The sequence below is a fragment of the Penicillium angulare genome, assembly GCF_028827245.1.
Source record: "Penicillium angulare strain IBT 27051 chromosome Unknown utg000004l_segment0_segment0, whole genome shotgun sequence".
NCBI classification, from domain to species: domain Eukaryota; kingdom Fungi; phylum Ascomycota; class Eurotiomycetes; order Eurotiales; family Aspergillaceae; genus Penicillium; species Penicillium angulare.
Genome location: NW_026623163.1, coordinates 2165040 through 2182598, shown reverse-complemented (window position 1 = coordinate 2182598; position 17559 = coordinate 2165040). Strand labels below are relative to the sequence as shown.

Below are 17559 nucleotides of genomic sequence, written 5' to 3'. Positions count from 1 at the left end.
ATCTCGGGGCCCCAAGAGATGCATGCAAGCGGGCCAGCTATGTATGTTTGCAGTGTTTGCACCGGCAGATTTGCGTTCTCCGAATAATTTCACCACCCGTATCGTATGTTCATTCCTGTTTCGCCAGTCTAATTATCGGACTCCGCGGGAGTCCACGGCATTCTTCTTCATACTTTCAATTACCGAGACCCCAAGATATGATTTGACAATGCAGGGTTTGTGGTCCCGAGCTGCGTCGGCGTCGCAGTCGACCTGTCATTGCGTCTCGTGTTTGAGCACGACTGCCAATGGCGTTACCTCGAGATCAGCCGCAGCCGCGAGCAAGAGACGCCTTCGCATAGGAAATTCGTTTACAGCACTATATACTAGCATATTTGCCGCAGCTGCCCTCGCGGACGCCAGAGCCAAGGCACAACGCCGCCATGATTGGGAAGAGAAGATTGCGGCTGTAAAGGCCGAAGTGAATGAACTAGTGGACGAAGAACAACGGTTGCTCGAATCTTTACAATCGCGGAGGAAGTCACGAGGACTCGAGCGATTATTGTATGATGGGGCGCTGGGAAGCATTCCATTGAACTCCTCTTCCGCGACTCGCCAGCGAACCATATCGAAGCAGCCAACAAGGTCCTTGCACACTGATCGGAGGATGGGAAATAGTACGAACACACAGATAATGGAGAAATTTCAGCTCGAGGATGATATTGAGACCCCTAACTGGCCTGAGGAGCAAGATGGTTACGATGCCAGGTTTGAGGAGGAGGTAGACATCGAGGACATGCAAGCTAGACATGAATTTTTACCGAGCTGGGCTCTAGAAGATCCTATGCGCATCAAGGCCATACAAAAATTGGCGCTGAGACAATTTGCAATTCGCCTACTTCTCCGACCGACAATTGCCCATCGCTACTCTGGCCTTCAGATGAACTACACTCGCGATTTCGAAGTTCCTCAGATTAACGTACCAAACATGCTCGAAGAATTGAACGTTATTCGCCGCCGCATTACGAAACTCCGAACTTCCGAAGATTCACTATACCGTGACATAGTAGAAGATATTACCAGCATGGGTGCTGAAGGCTTGGAGGAAAAGAGTCGGGCCCTCGATACTGAAATCGAGCAGGATTTACAATTATACACGAGCAACCAGATGTCTCTAGAGGAAATCATTTTGCGAATCTCCGAGAACCTGCTGAGTTCGGTGGATCCCGATCGTACCAGGGCATTTAGGGCCATTATCATTGCTTTCGCTCAAACTCGTCAAAACGACATCAATGAATTGCTGCTACGAACAATCCTGCCGCATCGTTTCCACTTGAGTGCCTCGATGGTAATGACCATTTTGAGCTTCTACCGCAAGTCGAAGAATCTCAAGGACTTCGACCTTTTCCTCCAAATGCTTACTGGGGAAGGCTGGTCAGCAAATCTAGGCTCACTTGCACCCTATGCTCGCCGAAAATTCAACGGGCTGGAGGTGGTTGTCCCGCCGATCGACAGCAATAACGTCCTCATTTATTCCGAATTAATAATCTGCGCGTTGCGCTTCAACCAGCCAGATCGAGCTGATGCGTGGCTTCAGGCGGCAAGGCGTGTTGGATTCTTTGACAACTTCGCAACGTTGTTCTCTTATATCAAGTTCTACAGCATCAGGCAAGACTGGGAGAAAGGCTCTGCGGCATTGAAAAGAGCGATCACTTTCCTCGTATCATCAACAGGCCTAGATGGTCAACACATTGAGCGTTTGATAGTGCTCATGTCTCATCTCTGCGATTCATGTGGCCGCAAAGATGTATCAGGCGCCTTGATATCTGAGGCTATGAACAGTGGTTTCCACCCTTCCATAGCATCATTACAAGAAGATGTCACACCTGTAACGGACAGTAGGTTCGCCCGGTGGTCAGAGGCTGCCAAGTCAGCGCCCAAGAAGAACGCCCGTCGTCCTCAATGGCAGAAATGCTCAGACTTTGCCCACACGTTTGGTAACCGCCTGCACCATCTTGAGATGACACATGATGACTCGCGAACCCAACAATTTGTTACCCACGCTGCACGCCATGCGCATAGTGCCTTGCGGGCTGGTCTTGCCTCCAATTCTTCCGAACCGACACAATCCCCGGATGCACGCAGCGAAGTCTCTGTCTTGAAGACGGAAGTAGCTGAGCTTCGAGAACTTGTCTTTGAATTACGCAGGCATCACATTAAGGATTCGTTCAAGCAAGACGATTCATATTCTCCCTCAGACCAAGAGCATGAAGAACACACCCTGAACCCCGATGCATCCACCCCTCCTACCTCCGATCTTGCCCCCAAACCCCAAGAAACCTTTTCAGCTCCACGAAGCGTTCGATTCCACAAGGCCGCTTCGGAAAAAGCCCATGATAAAAAAGGTCGACATTGGAAAAACATTCATGCGTCCTCTGTAATATCCAGTGAGAAACGGGGCAATGTTCGCTCCTCGACATACGAGAATCGTCTCTAGTGATCTTCCTGTTTAAAATCATATTTTTGGCGCTTGGGACTTTTCTTTTTCAATTTTGTACATTACGATAAACTTGCCTTTTTACTCTGGGCAGAGCATGTTTCAATACCAATAGAAGGGATATATTACTTCCACGAGGCATTTTTCTTGATATAAATGCTAGAGTGATTACTGCATTGATCTGTGATTAAGCTAGCTAGAATTCGTTGTCTCTTATTGGATGAGCTAGAGGGCTTCTGACGCTACGATTAGGGTGAAATATGGGAACTCGAAATTGAGTCCTTCGATTCAGGTTGGCTTACAATATGGGAATTAAGAAGCAATAATGTTTAGCTCTGCTTTGCATGCCCTAGCTGACCGCTGCAACTCAGATGACAGCTTCTCAAATCCACCCTAGCTAGGGTTACTCGTCTCAACATTTGCACAACGAACGTCCTCCATACCACTGGCAACTTGCAATATCATGGATCACGAGAGAAATCAATGAACCGGTTTTAAACCTTGACATCCTCCTTGTAATGATCGGTATCATTGCCATTCTCCGACGAATCAGGCCTGACAGCCTGAATAGTCTGCATCCGACGCGCCACCCGTGGAGGGTCAAAGATGCTCTTCGACTGAGCAAAGATCTCATCGATCTCCTCAAGGGAGCGTCCCTTGGTCTCGGGGAAGAAGAAGTAGACTGACGGAACAATGATGGCATTGATCACCGCAAAGATAATGTAATAATTGCTTCCAATGGATGAAAACCCGACAGGGGTAACTTCTGCGAGCAGGAAGTTGAAAACCCACACCGTGGCTGTGGAGACGGCACTGACGGCAGCACGAACTTGCAGAGGGGCCATCTCAGCTGCATACAAGAAGGTCAAACCTGAGTATCCGGCAGTGAAAATGAATTGGAAGGCGTAAAGGGCGACGACAGCGACGACTAGCGCTGCGGTGTTGTTTTCTGCCGACTTGGATGTACAGCCAGCTAGGACGGCCATACAAATTGACATAGCTCCTGCACACCAGAGCATAAGGGGTCGACGACCGAGGCTATCGATGGTGTAGTAGGCTAGGTAACCACCCAAAGGCTGCATGAGACCCATGGCTGCGGCGAGGATGCGGGATTTCACAGCGTCCATGTGAAGGTATTGCTAGATCGTTGTTAGTGAACGATGGTCCTGGAGGGCACGCCGTCCAACATTGGACAAGCGAACTGAATGATGGGCTGAGCTTACCTGGAAGATACTGGTCGCATAGTATGTAATAAGATTGACACCACACATTTGTTGGAAAAGTTGGCCGGTGGCAGCAAGATAGGCACGATGGAAGAGACGCTGCTCTCCATTCGTGAACATAGCGGTCCAGTTTGTGTTTCCGCAGACGGCAAGAGTGGACTCAACTTGATGAATGCTCTCAGTGATCATCTCAGAGTCAGGCTCAACGTTGAGTAGAGCCGACATGACCATTCGGGCCTCTTCGATGCGTCCCATTTTGATCAACCAACGAGGCGATTCTGGGAGGAATGGGATGGCCGCCATGGCAATAGCACAGAGTACAGCGGGGAAAATTAGAGGAAAGCGCCAAGCGACAGAGCTATCCTTGACGAAGAAGAATCCGAGATCAATCCAAAGAGCGATGGTAACACCAGCACCGACGAAAATGCCATCTGTAACGACATTTGAGCCACGTTTCTCGGCTGATGTGATCTCGGACTGCCAAACTGGCACTGTAGCCACATATCCTCCAATTCCTAAACCGAGAATCAATCTGGCGACAATGAACTGCGCAAAGTCGAATGAGGTTCCCATTAAAATACAACCGATAATTGTTATTAAGTTGGTCCAGAAGATGACCTTCTTGCGGCCGAGGAGATCACCGAGATAGACGCATGACAAGGCTCCAAAGATACCACCGACAGTGTAAAGAGCAATAACAGTGCCTGTTGAATCCTCGTATGTTAGATAAAATATCATATAGATATTAAGAAAATCTTAAAGTTATCATATTGGCTTCGACCCACCTTGAATTGTAGAGTTCTCCTTTTCTAAAGCCCCCGATGTGTTGAATGTATCCATACGAGGGAACTGGTCGTTAAAAGCTGGAAGGGTCAAAAGACCTCCAGCTACACTCATGTTGTAACCATAACAGGTAAAGGTTGGACAGACGACTAGGAAGGTCGCTGCTCTGAGGATTGCGTTGCCACGAAGGCCAAAATATGGTTTTAAGCCCATTGTTGGAGCCTTCAAAAAAAATAAAAGCGAGGAGAAGATAAAAGTGAATGGATTAGAAAAGTGGAGATGAAAATCAAATCTTTGAGATATGAGTAGATCACTAGATTCTATATAGTATTATGTAGTTCCCCTCCACACTGGTCTTTCCTCAACACCGCCCCGTAGTTAACAAGCCATCTTCATACTCGACTCGCGGGCCACGGCGGCATCCGGATTTGGGCGCTCTTTTGAACAGATGCTTTGGCTTTGCCCCTCCCTAATGTGCTCAAAAGCAAAACCTACAAGGATATGTGTGTGATATGAGCAATGATTTGTCAGGCGAAGTCCGTTTTATCTTCTTGATTCTCCGATATGTGTCTCATGAAACATTCGAATCTCGCGAGCCCATGAAGAATGCCATTATTTCTCTCGATCTGAGTTCAGGGGACATCTCCAAATCTCGGGTGTTCTAGGCGCGGGGAGTGGAAACTGGGGAAATTAGTGGATCCGCACAGATTCTCGGGTTCTGTCTAATATCCGTTGCCTCTGGGGTTTTCTTGGGTCCCAGCCACAGGTCAATGCGGCTACAACATTGGGATTGGGGTACCCCGGACGAGAATTGTGGCAGAAGTAACTTATGGAAGCGAGGCTAAGGCTAGAGAGTTGAGCGCCTCCTTTCTTCTGCCGAGCTATTTTCATGGGAGTCCATGCCACTCCATGGGTCTGCGAAGAGTCCAGAAATCGCATTTACGTTACCACGTTGAGGATCGGCTACCGACTGTACACCGAGCACTAGTTATTTTGGCTCAATTGTATTATAAATCTTCGGAGAATGTTCTTTCGTTCTCTTCTTCTGAGGTTTTCAAGAATTGATTAGTACCAGGATGGCTTGTAGCCCCAACCTTAAGTTAAAATGTACATGGTTGATTCACTCCATTCCCCACCTCCACGTTATACCCCGGACTATCCTCTTGGCCACAAGAGAGACAAATTGGGTACAAATGTTAGCTAGCGGGCGGGTCCGGTCTTGGATGATGAGTTTATACTTCTACTCTTTGGGAATGATGTCCTTTTAGGAACACAATGTCGATCAGTTCAATAATGTAGGTTAGGGTTCGGATCTACATCTCATCTTCCTTGATCTGTCCATCGTCTCGCACAGTTCATCGATCCGCTCATTGGTTACCCTCCTGACGATAATTTACCGTAAACCTGCTTGTATCTGCACTCATTGTCCATCAGTCCTGTTGTCATTTTGTCAGACTGGTATCTCGTATGAAACAACTTGAATCCATCGGAACCAGCCGAACCCCGAGCCAAGAATTCTCGTGACAGTCTAGCCTTGTTGGTCCTGCAATCTTGCTATCGTACATTAAGTCAAGAGATCGCCAATTATTCAAGATAACGGCGTAGACCGTGTTCTAATCGAGCAAGTACAGCCTTCAAACTTCGCTGTGCATTACCAGTTCCTGCGCTGCTATCACGATGATGACCCTTCATTTCCGACGCCAAAATCAGCATATATCAATCAGCGATATCCTCGACACGATGTAGAGATCAGAGCAGTCATCGAAGTAGCGAGCGTCTGTCTGCAGTGAATTTCATCAGAATGTTGTTTTCGAGTTCTTCCAGGTTCTCTAGGGCATTGCCGGCTCTGTGGTTATGCCTTGCAGCGCTCAATGCCTGCGGCGCCGTGGCCTTGGCATACCCATACACGGTGTATCGTGGTACTTTCATTCATCTTCCCCGCCTCGAATCGAGCTCGGGAACGCCTGAGCTCGTTCGGAATCAAGGTGTGATGTGGGTCTCGTCCTCCGATGGCAGGATCAAAGGATCGAACTGGCAGGTCACCGATGATGCTAGCTTCCAATCCTTCTTGTCTAGCCACGGTTGGTCTGATGCCAATTCCAAGACTGGCAAAGGTACCAAAGTCCAGGTTATGCAGTCTGATGATGAGCGAAACGAATTCTTCTTCCCTGGATTTATCGGTAAATACATATCTATGTTTGCCAGGAATTTGTTCCTTGAACTTGAAGTTCTGACCATATACTAGATTCCCATATCCATGCGCCCCAATTCCCCAACATTGGTCTATTTGGGTCATCTGGCCTCTTGGACTGGCTAAATGAGTATACATTTCCCATGGAGGCTAGCTTTGGATCCCCGTCCGATCCAAAGAATCAACAGACCGACCCTAAAAAGACCACTCCCGAGGGTCTCCGTGTTTATGATGAAGTCGTGGCTCGCACTCTTGCTCACGGAACTACCACCGCTTCTTACTTCGCCACAATCCATGTACCGGCCACTAATGCCCTTGCCAAGCTCTGCCAGATTCACGGCCAGCGTGCTTTCATTGGTCGTGTCTGCATGGATAACCATGATCAATGCCCATCTTACTACGTAGATCAATCCGCCGAACAGGGATTCAACGCAACAATCAGAACTATCGACTACATTCAGAAGCTAGATCCCAAAGGAAAGCTGATCAACCCTATTGTCACCCCTCGATTCGCGCCAAGCTGCTCGAATGCGTCCCTCGATGGTCTTGGCAAGCTCGCTGCATCCTACGACCCACCCCTGTACATCCAGACACACATCTCCGAGAGCATTGATGAGGTCGCCCTCGTTCAACAGCTGTTCCCCGAATCCTCCAGCTACGCTGATGTCTACGACAAAGCTGGACTTTTGACCAACCGCACCATCCTTGCCCACGGTGTTCATCTTACCAAAGACGAACGCACTATCATCCGCGAGCGTGGCTCAAAGGTTGCGCACTGCCCAGCATCTAACTCCGCCCTCGGCTCGGGACTGGCTCCCGTTCGCATCTTGCTTGATGATGGTCTCGATGTTGGCCTGGGCACAGATGTTAGCGGCGGATATAGCCCCAGCATTCTCGAAGTGTGCCGACAGGCCTGCTTAGTGTCCAGACTCCTTCAGTTTAGCTCCGAGTATCAGGATATGACTGGCAACAAGTCAACCAACGGAACTGAGAAACTTTCCGTCGAGGACAGCTTGTACCTAGCTACCCGGGGTGGTGCATCGGTCGTCGATATGCCCAATGATATTGGCGGTTTTGACCAGGGAATGATCTGGGATGCGCAGCTGATTGAGCTTGGTACCGTGCAGAATAGCACCACAAGCCCCCTTGACGCCACTCCAGTTAAGTCTATCTCTCGCCGAGGCTATGTTGATGGGCCCGGTCCCATTGGAAACGTTGATCTGTTTGGAAATGAGACCTGGCAGGAACAGGTCCAGAAGTGGATGTGGAGCGGTGATGATCGCAATGTAAAGTTTGTGTGGGTTAATGGAGTCCTGGTTCATACTAGAGAATAGATGGCTGGATGGAGTCTTGGTTTTTAGATCAAGATTTGTATAGTTTGAAGTTGTCAAGATGATTTTATATAAGCTCTGCGAGCCTTTTGTATAAGGGGGTGAACCCTAAAGATAGTATGGGATGTTGAAGCCGTCAGGCACGTCAGTCGTTACAGAAACAGTTCAATTCGTCCAATTCAAACCTTTTAAATTTAATTGAACCAGCATTTAAACGTGTATTCAGAGAGAGTTCTAGAGTGAAAAAAAAACACTCAAAGATTAGGCTAGCTCACGCTCGTGAGCACAGCACAAAAATCATTATGTACAAACGCTTGATATTTGATTCCAAATATGCAGCCTGAGGCTCTCCATCCGGCCAAAGCACAGTCGGGTATTCTGACAGGCCAAAGAATGAAGAGCCACATCATGTTTCACATAAAGAATGGGATATCCAAGGTTTACTATGAGATAGAGAAAATACTTTATCTTGGGGGATATTGGTGAAAGGAACGGAGACATAAAAATGGGTCAACAAAGACGGGGTCTATTTTATAATTGCATCTTCATAATTCAATCGAAAGTGGGAAATCTAACAAATATCAAGTCGTTGAAAGGTCTGTGCCAGCGGGCCTGTTTAGCGGCGCTTGTCACTGCGCAGCTTCTCCTTGCGGGAGAGACGATCGGCAGCACGCATAAGAGCAGAGCGAATTTCACCCTTGGGGAAGGTTGGGATATCGTAGTACGTGGGGGCGATATCCTGTATTCTGGTTAGCAGTTGCGCGGATTTTTTTTAAAGAAAGATCAAGACGGGTAAACATACCAAGAGCCACTCGGGCTTCACTGCAGTCACGGTACGGATGTAGTTTTTGGTAGTGAGGACAAATTCGTGGTACAGTACCCACTCTGCCTCGTGGGCCAATACAGTAGATGGATGCAGTAGCACGCTTTGGTTATCCTTGATAGTTGAGTAAACACTCTTGCCTTGGGCCTCCTTTTTGGCAATCTGCATGAAGAAGCCAGCGCAGAGAGCACGGCAAATATTGGGGTAGTACTTCTTATCCTCGAAGGGGGTGGATACCATTTCAAGTTCTTCACGCTCCATGATACGAAGAAGTTGCTTGCGAACATTATCGGCTGATTGGAGAGAGCGCAGAGACAGGAAATGATCGTGACACCATTGCTTAAGGTTCTCTTGGGCATCGGCACCCTTAAATGCGTGGTAGACGTTCAGCATAGTCAGATGATCACCATCTGGGTGAGCAAACAGGTTCTTCATCTCGTCTGCACGCTTTCGTTGGGATGCAGGGCGAACGAACACTTGTGGGACCGAAAGCAGAGAGACAATAGAAAGCATCTCATTAGAGCAATAAAATTCGGGAGAGCTAATCAACATTACAGCGAGTGCTGGATCCAATGGGAATTCAGAAGCCAGGCGGCCCAGCTGAGTGAGATTTCCATCGTCATCCAAACAGGCCAGATAGTTGAGTTCCTCCAGAGCACGCATGAGTGTCTCTGGGGCAGGTGGATCCATCAAGTCGAAGTGGACAAGATCATCAATACCCAGCTTCTTCAACTCGAGAACAGTCGATGATAAATTGGATCGAAGAATTTCGGGATATGTCGACTCGATCAACTCCTTCTTAAAGGCGTCCTCAGTATAGAGACGGAAGCATTTTCCGGGTCGCGTACGACCAGCACGACCGGCTCTCTGTTGGGCTGATGCTTTGGAGATCGGAGAGACCAACAAAGACTCGACACGAATACGAGGATTGTAGATTTTCTGCTTAGAGAATCCGGGATCCACGACGTACACAATACCATCAATGGTCAAAGATGTTTCCGCGATGTTCGTTGACACAATCACCTTTCGGCCGGGGCGGCCTCCGGGGCGGCGAGCTGGTGGCGCAGGGTCAAAGATACGTTGCTGCATATGCGGAGGCAGACTTCCGTACAGGGGGTATGTCCTAAGGGGACCGGCATCAGCCTCCCTCGCCATCTCATCGGCCTCGAGGGAGATTTTACGACAAGCATCTTCAATCTCTTCCTCACCAGTCAGGAAAACGAGAATATCTCCTTCATCTTCGGTGGCGTGGATCTGGAGAACGGTTCGAATTGCGGCCTCAACGTAATCTTGCTCTGGCTCGGGGGTATAGAAAACTTCGACGGGGTGAGTACGTCCAGGAACTGCCAGAAGAGGCGCATCCATGAAATAACGCTGGAACTTCTGCGCATCCAAAGTAGCAGACATGATAATGATCTTCAAGTCTGGACGACGCCCGACCACTTCCTTCAACAGACCCATCAAGATATCGGTTGCCATTGTTCTTTCGTGGGCCTCGTCAAGAATAATTGTGCTGTAGCGCGACAGGTTGTGGTCGTTCATGGCCTCACGCAAAAGCATACCGTCGGTCATGTACTTAAGGGCGGTCTTTGGGCTAGTCATATCCTCGAAACGAATAGAGTATCCGACCTCCTCGCCAAGTTTGACATCCATTTCGGCGGCGACACGTTGGGCGACTGACATAGCTGCTACACGACGAGGCTGGGTACAAGCAACCATCTTTCGCTGTGTCTGGGGGAGGTCGTCGTAAAGAACAAATTGCGGGATTTGAGTGGTCTTTCCGGAACCAGTCTCACCAACGAAAACGAGGATTTGGGATTGCTGGTAAAGCTGTAGGAACTCATCGCTAAAACGAGAAACATCAGTATATCAATCCATAGTTTCACGGCATAATGGGTTCAAACATACCGTTGCTGATGCACAGGGAGATCGCGTCGACCCTGCAAGATTGAGACATATTTGCTGGAGAATGGCTGACCACTGAAGGGGTTAACGTCGCCATCTTCCGCCTTCTTGGCCAGAGCGGCGGTTGTTTGGTGACGCTTGAATTTGGCTAGCGGCGAGTTCTTGTCGGCACCATTGCTGCACTCATACATATGGGCCAGATAAGGATTGTCCTTGGGGTCTCCGGCTTCCATCTTTTGGCGCTTAGCCCGAGCACCCTCTTGCGAATCTGAGCGACGATCAGCCATGGTGTTTGATGGAAGAACGTGAGAGTTGAAGAGTGCAAAACTCGGGCGGCCGATAAAAAAACTCAGATAGGAAGGTGATACGACGATCTTTCCTTATCGGGCTCACCGCCCTAGTTATACTGCCGCTCCCCACAAAGGGATCGATTGTTGATTGCTCCACGACTGGAATAGTTTTGCTGTGCTTTTCTGCTGCTGTTGAATGCCCTTCAATCCGGGCGGAATTAGACTATAAAGTCATATATACGGTGATAATATTGCCATATTGCAATCCTCTTTCGATCTGGATATTTATATCCCCCGGTTCTCCGATCTGATCATCCTCCCTTGGCTACGCCACTAAAAAAGTTCCAGACTTCAACATGGAAGGCTACAGCGCTTCCGAGGATCCAGGGCCGACATTCTGTATCGGTCACCATGAGAACAATCGTTCAGTGTTCGTGACCCCTCAAGTGGTGCGCAGGGTGCATGAAAGCAATGTTAGTTCTTCGCATTTCATCAACTATATCGTCTCGCCGACATTGAGTTATTATTGATACTGACAATTATCCCTAGTATGATATGATGACTGTCTCTATCACGACACAGTACTTTCACTCTCGAGTCCTAAGTCTTCTGTCTTCTTACTTGTCTAATCTTCAGTCGCCTACCTATGATTCTATTGGCACTATGGCAACTACGCGGAATACTAGACCTTTGACAATTCCACCACTATCAAAGTCGGACTCTAACCTCACACCCAATGATGCAACTAGCCAGCTTGTTGGAGTGACTAGCAGTTGGATTGACCTTTGCTCCCCGGATCCCTTGATTGCAGATCTCTCTCGGCAGGTTCTCATGCTGGAAGTGGCCTATGCTGCTTTCTGTGGCATCGGATACTTACTTGTCCCAGGCCCCAAGCTTCACCATGGGAGCTTACACTCAGAGGGTGTTGTTTACTATGCACGTGCTATTCAAGATGCCTTGAATCTGGGCCCGTATATTCAATATCATATCTGGTTCCCCATGGTCGACAACCCTGAGCTTGAAGTGGACACCATGGGTGATTTAGCTCCCTTGGCCCGAGAGGAGTTCCTGCAGCCCGATGATGGCGTAATGCCTAAAGTAGACCTTTTTGGAACTTGGGACGCTTGGGATCTGATTCGCAAGAGCTGTAAATATCACACGCGATTGTTTGTAGGTAAGTTGAGTGATCTTTTCTATCATCTACGATTTGAATCAGTATCTTACCGCAAAAAAAAGCCCTTGCGATGCCGAAACAGCTCCCACCTCTTTACGTTCAGTCGCGATGGCACTCAGAGCCCGTGCACTTGCTCAGCATTGATGCATCCTCATTTCTGAAAAACCAGAAGGGATATCCAGTCTTGTCGAAAGCTCATCAAGCTCTCATCGCAAAGCTCATGCGTCTTCGAACCCCGCCATGGATTATTTTATGCAACGTTGACCCAATTCCAGGTTTAGATGGCCCAGAGGACCCCGAGACATCTCGACTGTCTGGCTCAGATTACCCTAGTCTGTCACAGGGCGCAGTTGGAAACAAAAAACACATTGACCTAACACCTCATCTTTCATATATACGTAACCTGCAGCAACGTCAGCCACCCCGCACCCCCATTGAAAGATTCGGCACCGGGTACCAAGATTATCTTCAAGCTCCTCTACAGCCACTCACTGTCAACCTGGAAAGTATCACGTACGAGGTTTTTGAAAAAGACCCCATCAAGTACGAATGGTATGAAAGAGCTATTACAAAGGCCCTCAAGGACTGGGCAGAGCAGAAGAAGCCTACGTCTCATCCTGAGGGCAAGGTCATTTTGGCAGTCGTGGGCGCTGGGCGAGGGCCTCTGGTAAACAGGGCTATAAAAGCTAGTGCTGAGGCTGGTGTAGAAATTGATCTCTGGGCTGTTGAGAAGAACCAGAATGCGTTCGTTCTGCTCCAGCGCCACAACGAAACTATCTGGGATGGCAAAGTTAGCTTGGTTCAATCGGACATGCGAAGCTGGAAGGGCCCTCGGGTACGAAAGCAAGCGACAGAGGAAAGCCAAAAAAATGTGGGCGAATCCCTTGGAATTGAGGATTCTTTGCTGTATACGCCCACGAAGGAAGAAAATGACCTGGGCGGACCAGCAGGCTTGCCCAACTCGAACGGCCCGGCGCTTTCATATACGCATGTCGACATCGTTGTTTCGGAATTGCTTGGATCTTTCGCTGACAATGAGCTTTCACCGGAGTGCTTGGACGGTATCAACGACCTCATCAACCCGGTCCATGGAATTTCTATCCCTGCGTCATACTCGGCCCATTTTACACCAATTTCTGCCCCAAAGTTACACTCAGACGTCGTGAACCAGACGGTTTCCAACCCGGCAGCCCCAGAGACACCTTATGTTGTGATGCTTCATGCCATCGACTTCTTGTCTACCGCTGATTCGCCAGCGAATGCTGAGGCAGCAAACCAAAATGCTGCTAATCGTTCTTCAGGCATGGGCACGGGCGCTATCACGGCAGCCACAGAATTTCCAACTCCATTTGTGCAAACCGCATGGTCTTTCTCTCACCCCAATCGAAACATACCTGTCCAGCCGCCTTCAAGCTCTACAATTCCTAATTTCCACAATGTTCGGCAAACACGTCTGTCTTTCCCTGCTCAGAATCGTGGTGCATGCCATGGCCTGGCAGGATACTTCGAGACCGTTCTGTACGGTGATGTGGAGCTCTCAACAAACCCCGTTACTATGGATGAGAAGAGTGCCAGTATGATCAGCTGGTTCCCCATCTACTTCCCACTGAAAGTGAGCTAAATCCCTTTAACCGAATCATTGTTTTATTTCGCTCTTTATTGACTTTCTTTTCAATAGACTCCTCTGAATGTGCCCGATAACGGTGAAATTGTTGCCACCATGTACCGTCAGACTGACGATCGCAAGGTTTGGTACGAATGGATGGTGGAAGTGTTTGCCCTCGAGCCAACTTCCAATTCGACCAAACTTAGCACGCCTGCTATGAGCGGGGCTCACCTTGCATCCCCCAGTGCTGATAGCCTGAAAACCAAATCCAACGGCCAAAAACAAGGTCACAGGTCCATTCCACCGGGCTTCCGCCGAGTTAGAGTGGGGCTTAGTGACCTGCACTCAAGCATCAAAGAAGGATGCTTGATGTGAGAGAAAGAAAAAAAGATTCATACGCCAGCAGGTTTTAATCTCGTTAGCCCATTAAATTGCATGACATGGATAAATTCCTCTCATCTGTTCTCTACATAGGGAGTACAGATATCGAGATATTTATCTCATGGTTGAGTTATATCCTCGGAAAACACCTCTGAGCAGTGGCTTTGTAGATCGAGTATGAATATGGCCTACTATCTCCAAATCCCTCTAGCTGCAAGATGACCCGCCACGGGATAGCCACGCTGCGGGATTAAAACGCCACGCCAACCCTGGAAGGTATGGCGCTCCTTGTATCAAATTTAATCTAAAACCCCGGAAGATACTCGGGCAGATTATGGTTTCATGCCTAAAACTCCATATGGTTGTAGACCTCGGGTGAGATAAGTTGGTAAAATGCCTGTGATCGTGTTTGCTGAGTGGGTCCGTCCCTGATACTCGGAATGCGCTGTATGTATGAGGCTGTCCGGTATACTTGGCCTTGTTCAACCTTGGATGAAGATCATGGAACGAAACAATTTACCATATCAGCGTTTGGGTTTAGTAAGTAGAGTTAACATAAAACGATCGGTAAATGCAAAGTCAAACTGGACTTCCTCCTAAACTCACGTACTACGACACTCCAGATTGGCCAAAATGAATCAGGATAGTTCCTGCATGAATTTTAAGTTTGAGTGGCGTGTCTGGTGCGATTCCATCAACCACGTTGCTTCCGTACATTCCAGTGATTTCAACCATACAGACAGCAGCTGAAATCTCCATCTGCCGCTCCGAAACTGGGTTCACCAAAAGTACCGCTGCATGAACGCCCAGCCGAAGATAGCTTGCGTGCCTGATCAGCGATCGCGATCGGCATTGTCTCACATCCACCCGCATCCGACACTCCGGAAATAGTCAGATGCCCGTCGGGTTCCGCGTCATCCATGGCTCTTGTCATCGCCAAGACTAACTCAATGGGCCTTAAAGATTTAACATTGCAATTTTATTGGGCATGTCGGACGTTGGACCAAAAAGAGGTAGTCCCCCCCGAGGTAGACCCTCGAAGTTCGAATGTATCAAACAGACGATCGATCATCTGAATTGCGCATGGCCCCGAGAGTATCACAGGTATCACAATTTATCGCAATGGGTGGCAATATGTAATTTACCTTACCCAATCCGGTATAGCAGATACTAAGCCAGCATATGCGAAGCTGGGTCAAATCTATGCGCAGTAATGCGAAATTCACATATCCTCAGGTGCTCTCCACGACCTCGGATGGAACCATGGTATGTATTGCGGGTTTCCAATGACGATGGGGCATCGAAGATGCAGATATCGGCATGTCCGTGGAGCTTGGTCCCGGGACCTGAAGGCGTATATAATGTAGTCCTCGGCGCATAGATATCTTCCGGAATCCAAAGCACCTTGAATTTCAATCTTCGGAATCACAGCCTTAGCAAAAAAAGAAAAAATGCGCTCCTCTTTCTTGGCACTTCTTTCTGCGTCTCTTGCCTTGGGACATGCTATCCCAGGCAAGTTGCAGGCTCGAGGTATGAACCTACTACCTATCACACCCATGTGGTTTTCCAGCCAGCAATCCTGACTGCTCTACTATCTAGATGTTGGTTCCGATGAACTGTCACAATTCAGCTTTTGGGTCCAATATGCGGCTGCATCATACTGCCTCGATGACTACACCGCAAATACAGGAGCAAGTGTATCTTGCTCAGATAACCTCTGCCCACAAGTTGAGGCTACAGGAGCCAAGATTATCTACGATTTCTCCAAGTAAGTTGAATCAAGAGCCCGAACCCTCAAGAAGTTCTCTAAACTTGGAATCAATGATACAGCACCACTGCAACAGATACCGCGGGATATATTGCGGTAGACAAAACCAACAAAGCAGTCGTCCTAGCCTTTCGCGGCTCCTATTCCGTCCGAAACTGGATAGCCGATGTCGAATTTCCCTACACAGACCCAAAACTTTGCGATGGATGTTTTGCCGAGCTTGGATTCTGGAGTTCCTGGACCGCAGTCCGCGATCCCATCTCCAAGGTCCTGAACGAGACTATTGCCGCCAACCACGACTACGAACTTGTCGTCACCGGCCACAGCCTAGGCGCCGCAGTTGCCACCCTTGCTGCTGCCGATCTTCGCACAAAGGGACACCCCTCTGCTACTTTATATGCCTATGCTGCGCCCCGAGTTGCCAATTCCGCCCTGGCCAAATTTATCACTGCCCAGGAAAACAACTATCGCTTCACACATACCAATGACCCTGTTCCTAAGCTTCCATTGCTTGCTATGGGCTATGTTCATATTAGTCCGGAGTATTACATTACTGCGCCTAATAACGCGACTGTCTCGGCCTCCGAAGTCCAGGTTCTACAAGGAGAGGTCAACTGGGATGGCAATACTGGGACTGGTATTCCATCCATCGGTGCTTTCGCCGCCCATCACTGGTATTTCGAGGAGGCAGATGGATGCATAGGTTCTGGAACGCCTTTGAAAGTCTAATATAGGAGCCATTGTGCTTTCTTTAAACCGATATTAAAGCTTTCCATCTATACCCGTGAACCTGGGGATGCATACTGGGATGTTACCTATATATTACTGCATGATACTTATGATCTTCGCGCTTACTGTTAGACATGGATATAATTCAATGTGATGAATTTCATCAACCATCAATATTGACTGTAGATATCTTCAGAAAGCAGAAAAAAATTCTTAAGCACATGATAAGTTTGCCTTTCTGGTCCGCTTCAAACCACTTCGAACGTTAACACGGAAGCGCTTATCTCTATCCACGAATCCTCGATCGGTAATCAAACCCAGATTGCAGATCTTTGGACGGGCTGTCTTGCTCCGAGCCCCATAAGCTCCAGCCATCATCATGGTCAATCTTCCAGCATATTTTTACAGGGGAAGGGGAATGGGTGGACTCACAGCTAAGACAAGCTTCGCTCCCACGAATGCAACACCCATGGAGAATGGAGTCGCATTCAACAAGCCTTGGCATGTCTCTAATAAGCCCGAGAGCCCATTTATGAAAGGTCTCAGAGACCCAAGGGTCTTAATCGACCTTGATGACCTCTTTTGTGTCTCGAGAGTCTTCACAAACTCCAGTTCATCTGCACAAATTTGCACGCCATTTGATGATTTATCTAATGCTAAAACAGAGCGCGAGAGCAGGACCTCTTGATAGAATGGATTCTTACGGTCGCGAACCTTCATTTCCTCCAGGAACTCGTCAATAGCCTGCGCCATGGGACTGGGCTCTACCCCAGTACCTGCTATGGTGACGGCGCGAACTAGAGCCGATATAATTGGCTGGTGAAGAAATTTATTTTCCAACCATATAAATTAAGATGCCAAGTGATATATTTCGTAGTG

The 17559-nt window shown here is 48.4% G+C and overlaps 7 protein-coding genes across 7 annotated transcripts; 4 read left to right on the top strand and 3 right to left on the bottom strand.

Annotated features, from left to right (window-relative positions):
- Positions 1–208: 208 nt before the first annotated feature.
- N7478_004758 (uncharacterized protein) lies at positions 209–2476 on the top strand (the record flags this gene model as incomplete). Its single annotated transcript, XM_056920972.1, has 1 exon — positions 209–2476. One exon carries the CDS (start codon positions 209–211, stop codon positions 2474–2476), a length of 2268 nt encoding a protein of 755 aa, XP_056779009.1.
- Positions 2477–2970: 494 nt separating this feature from the next.
- N7478_004757 (uncharacterized protein) lies at positions 2971–4695 on the bottom strand (the record flags this gene model as incomplete). Its single annotated transcript, XM_056920971.1, has 3 exons — positions 2971–3615; positions 3700–4403; positions 4485–4695. 3 exons carry the CDS (start codon positions 4693–4695, stop codon positions 2971–2973), a joined length of 1560 nt encoding a protein of 519 aa, XP_056779008.1.
- Positions 4696–6283: 1588 nt separating this feature from the next.
- On the top strand, positions 6284–8007 carry N7478_004756 (guanine deaminase; the record flags this gene model as incomplete). Its single annotated transcript, XM_056920970.1, has 2 exons — positions 6284–6662; positions 6728–8007. 2 exons carry the CDS (start codon positions 6284–6286, stop codon positions 8005–8007), a joined length of 1659 nt encoding a protein of 552 aa, XP_056779007.1.
- Positions 8008–8620: 613 nt separating this feature from the next.
- N7478_004755 (DEAH-box ATP-dependent RNA helicase PRP43) lies at positions 8621–11019 on the bottom strand (the record flags this gene model as incomplete). The annotated part of the gene is made up of 3 exons (XM_056920969.1): positions 8621–8743; positions 8807–10673; positions 10736–11019. 3 exons carry the CDS (start codon positions 11017–11019, stop codon positions 8621–8623), a joined length of 2274 nt encoding a protein of 757 aa, XP_056779006.1.
- Positions 11020–11378: 359 nt separating this feature from the next.
- On the top strand, positions 11379–14177 carry N7478_004754 (protein arginine N-methyltransferase; the record flags this gene model as incomplete). Its single annotated transcript, XM_056920968.1, has 4 exons — positions 11379–11495; positions 11572–12196; positions 12259–13808; positions 13875–14177. The coding sequence occupies 4 exons, from the start codon at positions 11379–11381 to the stop codon at positions 14175–14177; spliced, it is 2595 nt and encodes an 864-aa protein (XP_056779005.1).
- Positions 14178–15634: 1457 nt separating this feature from the next.
- N7478_004753 (lipase family protein) lies at positions 15635–16680 on the top strand (the record flags this gene model as incomplete). Its single annotated transcript, XM_056920967.1, has 3 exons — positions 15635–15713; positions 15783–15951; positions 16014–16680. 3 exons carry the CDS (start codon positions 15635–15637, stop codon positions 16678–16680), a joined length of 915 nt encoding a protein of 304 aa, XP_056779004.1.
- Positions 16681–17082: 402 nt separating this feature from the next.
- N7478_004752 (uncharacterized protein) lies at positions 17083–17433 on the bottom strand (the record flags this gene model as incomplete). Its single annotated transcript, XM_056920966.1, has 1 exon — positions 17083–17433. The coding sequence occupies one exon, from the start codon at positions 17431–17433 to the stop codon at positions 17083–17085; it is 351 nt and encodes a 116-aa protein (XP_056779003.1).
- Between the last annotated feature and the right edge of the window lie 126 nt (positions 17434–17559).